Source organism: Sander vitreus, unplaced genomic scaffold, assembly GCF_031162955.1.
Source record: "Sander vitreus isolate 19-12246 unplaced genomic scaffold, sanVit1 ctg415_0, whole genome shotgun sequence".
Classification (NCBI taxonomy): domain Eukaryota; kingdom Metazoa; phylum Chordata; class Actinopteri; order Perciformes; family Percidae; genus Sander; species Sander vitreus.
The window spans coordinates 63,179-66,712 of record NW_027595537.1 but is presented as its reverse complement, the minus strand read 5'-3'; the positions used below and the strand labels follow the sequence as shown (position 1 = coordinate 66,712).

The 3,534-nt window shown below is 37.6% G+C and overlaps 1 protein-coding gene across 2 annotated transcripts; it reads left to right on the top strand.

The window, feature by feature from the left end:
- The first annotated feature begins 542 nt into the window (after positions 1 to 542).
- On the top strand, positions 543 to 3,211 carry LOC144514025 (CD209 antigen-like protein C). Of its 2 annotated transcripts, none has more exons than XM_078245216.1 (6): positions 543 to 1,224; positions 1,803 to 1,919; positions 2,011 to 2,174; positions 2,314 to 2,426; positions 2,503 to 2,671; positions 3,007 to 3,211. In XM_078245216.1, exons 1-6 carry the CDS (start codon positions 1,206 to 1,208, stop codon positions 3,145 to 3,147), a joined length of 723 nt encoding a protein of 240 aa, XP_078101342.1. In that variant the 5' UTR covers positions 543 to 1,205; the 3' UTR covers positions 3,148 to 3,211. The 2 variants fall into 2 exon arrangements, with proteins under 2 accessions (XP_078101342.1, XP_078101341.1); XM_078245215.1 differs by having other exon boundaries at positions 3,004 to 3,211.
- The last annotated feature ends 323 nt before the right edge of the window (positions 3,212 to 3,534 follow it).

The following is a 3,534-nucleotide window of genomic DNA, read 5'->3' as shown; positions in this document are numbered from 1 at the left end:
CCTACATTATTTTTGATTTTTTGATTTAACCAGGTAGGCCTTTGAGAACAGGTTCTCATTTGCAACAGCGACCTGGCCAAGAAAAGCATAAGCATGCAAGACAACATACAGTTTCACATTCAACACAATACAAAAATACAGAATATAGTAGGCTACATAAAGTACAGATTAAGTAAGGCATTACAAAGCCAGCCCAAAGTGAGGTGTAAGTAAGTCGATGGATATGCGAAAGTGATACGGTAATAACACAATATGCATGAATAGACAGTCTATGTCACTGGTGAGATGTAGTGAAGAGTCAAAATACAGTTAGTGCAAATTGTGGTCTAGTTAGTGATGTAGATCAGTTATAATGCAATATAAATGAATAGACAGACTATATAAATGCTGAGATGTAGTAAAGAGTCAATGTACAGTTAGTAAAAGTGTGGTCTAGAAAGTGATGTAGATCAGTAATAACACAATATACATGAATAGACAGACTATATAAATGCTGAAATGTAGTAAAGAGTCAATGTACAGTTAGTAAAAGTGTGGTCTAGTTAGTGATGTAGATCAGTAATAACACAATATACATGAATAGACAGACTATATAAATGCTGAAATGTAGTAAAGTCAGTATACAGTTAGTGCAGATTGTGGTCTAGATAGTGATGTAGATCAGTAGATGGACAAAAATTGAATGACAACAAAGGTGGGAAGAATAACAGTTGAGCATTCCAGGGCAGATGAATAGAGCAAAAGAGCGTAAACAGATATGATACGATATGATATGATAGCAGTGCAGGTGAAGATGTGCATCTGAGCAAATATGCATGGGGCATGACAGAGATAATGGAATAGGTGTGCAAAACAGTGCATTTAATGATGGAGAACAGTTAGCACGTACAGTGATCGGACTGGAGCTCACCACTATTCACCAGTTGTAAATACGTTTGTACATTCTTTCTTTTTTGAATAGTTGTTCTTGTATTCTATCCTATTTATTATTTCTTATATATTTTGTATGTGTGTCTTATATTGTGCTGCTGTAGCACTGAATTTCACAATTTGGGATCAATAGAGTCTAATCATCTAATCTCTGACTGATTACTCAACATCATCTAGTAAACTGAGTTCTTATTTCTCTCTCAGACCAGAGGTTTCACTGCTTCTCTCAGTCTTTTCTACTGGTAGCAGTGTGTTGGCTGATACTGTTAGTCATCATGGGCCTCCGTATCTACTGTGAGTACCACTGTCTTAACTTGTTGTTGTTAGTCTTTACTTAAAGGACAGGTTCACATTTTATCAAGTCTGTCAGATGCCCATATGTTCATAGAAACAGTTTTTGCTCGGTGTAATCCTTCCTCCTCTTCATCCTGGCTCTGCTCAAAGATGTATTCCAAAGTTGATCTGAAGCTAATATGAGGCTTCAGCAGTACAGTTACAACCTTTATAGTACCAAGTTCACTCTTTGTGTTTTCCCAGACAGGATTTCTGAAGCAGAGTGATAACAACACAAAGATATTTAAAGATAAAAAACATATTTTGGCAAACTTAGACGACTGAAGTAGGACTGTGGACTTTGTCCTCTGTCTCTTACTTTGGAAGTGCATTAGAAAGATTATTCTCCAGTATGAACAGGAGGAATGATCAGAGCAAGAAAACTCAGTTTTAATGTTCATATGAACAGCTGACTATTGTTTTAAGATAGATTTGAAACATGTGAATCCATCCTGTAATGTATTTTATTATAAGGTGAAACACTAAAGTGGCATAATTGATAAAAAAACTAAACTGCATTATCACTATGATGATCACAGACCTGACTGCAGTAAACCAGGATCTGGAGACTGAGAGGAACAACTTAAGAGGACAAATACAAAACATCAGTCGAGCTCAGTGGAGCATTGATGAATACTGCCCCAAAGTAAATAACGGTATGTTCAGATCCCATTAATTACATCCTATAATAACTGATAATAATAATAACACAGTGCAGTAATGTTGTGTATTGGTTGGTCTCTGTAGATTCAGAGAGACGGTGTAGCGCTTGTCAGAAGGGCTGGAGACTCATCAAGTCCAGCTGCTATCTGATTAATGATCCTCCTGATCAGAAAACCTGGGAAGAAGCTCGAGAAGACTGCAGAGAACGGAGTTCAGATTTGGTCGTTGTACATGATGACAAGGATGAGGTAATGAGGAAGCAGTGGGAATTTTTATGACGCAATTGAATGTATTTTCTCTAGGTCTGAACACACTGTGAGTCCGTAGATCAGTGTGATTATTAAAGTATAGTGTTTAAATCTCTGATTAATGTTTTTCTCTTGTCAGTATGCACTCTATGTTTACAGCCGGTACAGCAGGTACGCCAACAGATCCTGGATTGGCCTGAGAGCTGAAGGAGGGAGATGGAAGTGGATCGATGGAAGTGATCTGACTGAAAGGTAAGAGACACATTCTTAAACACTTTGAATCCTAAAATCTATCAGCCTTGATCTAAACATCATGTTCTTCCCTCAGTGTCAGATACCATGAACTACTTCCACCTCCTACTGACGGTCAGTGTGTAGTTTCTGACGACTTCAGTTGGAGATATGGATGGAAATCAGAGAGCTGTGCTGAGAGATACGGATGGATCTGCCAAAAAGAAGTCTTTATCTGTTTAAACACTGCAGTCAGACTTGAGAAGGTTACTGGATACTCTGTATGATAATATCAACTGGCTTATAGATATCAAACCGTGAAGACTTCTACTTCACAATTAAATGTTTTGTTTTTCAAAAATAAAAATATATTTGCTGTATAAAAAAGAGAAAACAAAATATTTACAATTACTTTTAAAGCTGTGTGAGTGTGTGTGTGTGTGTGTGTGTGTGTGTGTGTGTGTGTGTGAATGTAATGTATAGGTGAATTAGATATAGGATTATATAGGTATGCTACTAAACTATTAACTATTAATATCTCTGAATGTGCTTTTGTTCTCCTTTGTTAGAGATGTGATGTTTATAATTTGTATATCAGCAGATTGATGAGAGGGACGGACAGACTGCTCAGCTTCCTGTTTCCTGTGTGACAGGTTATATTGTTGCTACTCATGAGCCAAAATGGAGGCACTGCATCACTTGTTTTTCTTCAGCATTTAATGTAAATCATATTAATATGTAGAGTGTTTAATCTATCTAGAAGCAAAGTCCTGTTTCATTACATTGAATAAAAACGCTGCGACACATTGTTGTTATCGTCTTTTCCGTACATCATGCTGACTCCATGTCAGAACAGACAACATCAGTAGGAAGTTACAACAGCATTGATAAGGATGTGTGAGAAGCAGAAGTTCACTAATGCCGTTATTCCATTACATGGTACCTGCTCGAGTCGCCTGGACTCTACTCGCCTTTTTTGGTTTTCCATTACGAAAAAAAGTCCCTGGTACCTGCTAACAGGTACTTTTTTTTAGTACCACCTCAGTCGAGGTCCTGAGTGAGCTGAGCCAATACCAAAAGGTGACGTGAAAGCGACAGACGGGGGTGTCCAGAACTAACCCGCCATTTT

Coding starts and splice junctions, on each gene's coding strand:
- LOC144514025 (XM_078245215.1), top strand. Junction 2,175..2,313: donor TACATGATGACAAGGATGAG/GTAATGAGGAAG, acceptor TTCTCTTGTCAG/TATGCACTCTATGTTTACAG. Junction 2,427..2,502: donor GGAAGTGATCTGACTGAAAG/GTAAGAGACACA, acceptor TTCTTCCCTCAG/TGTCAGATACCATGAACTAC.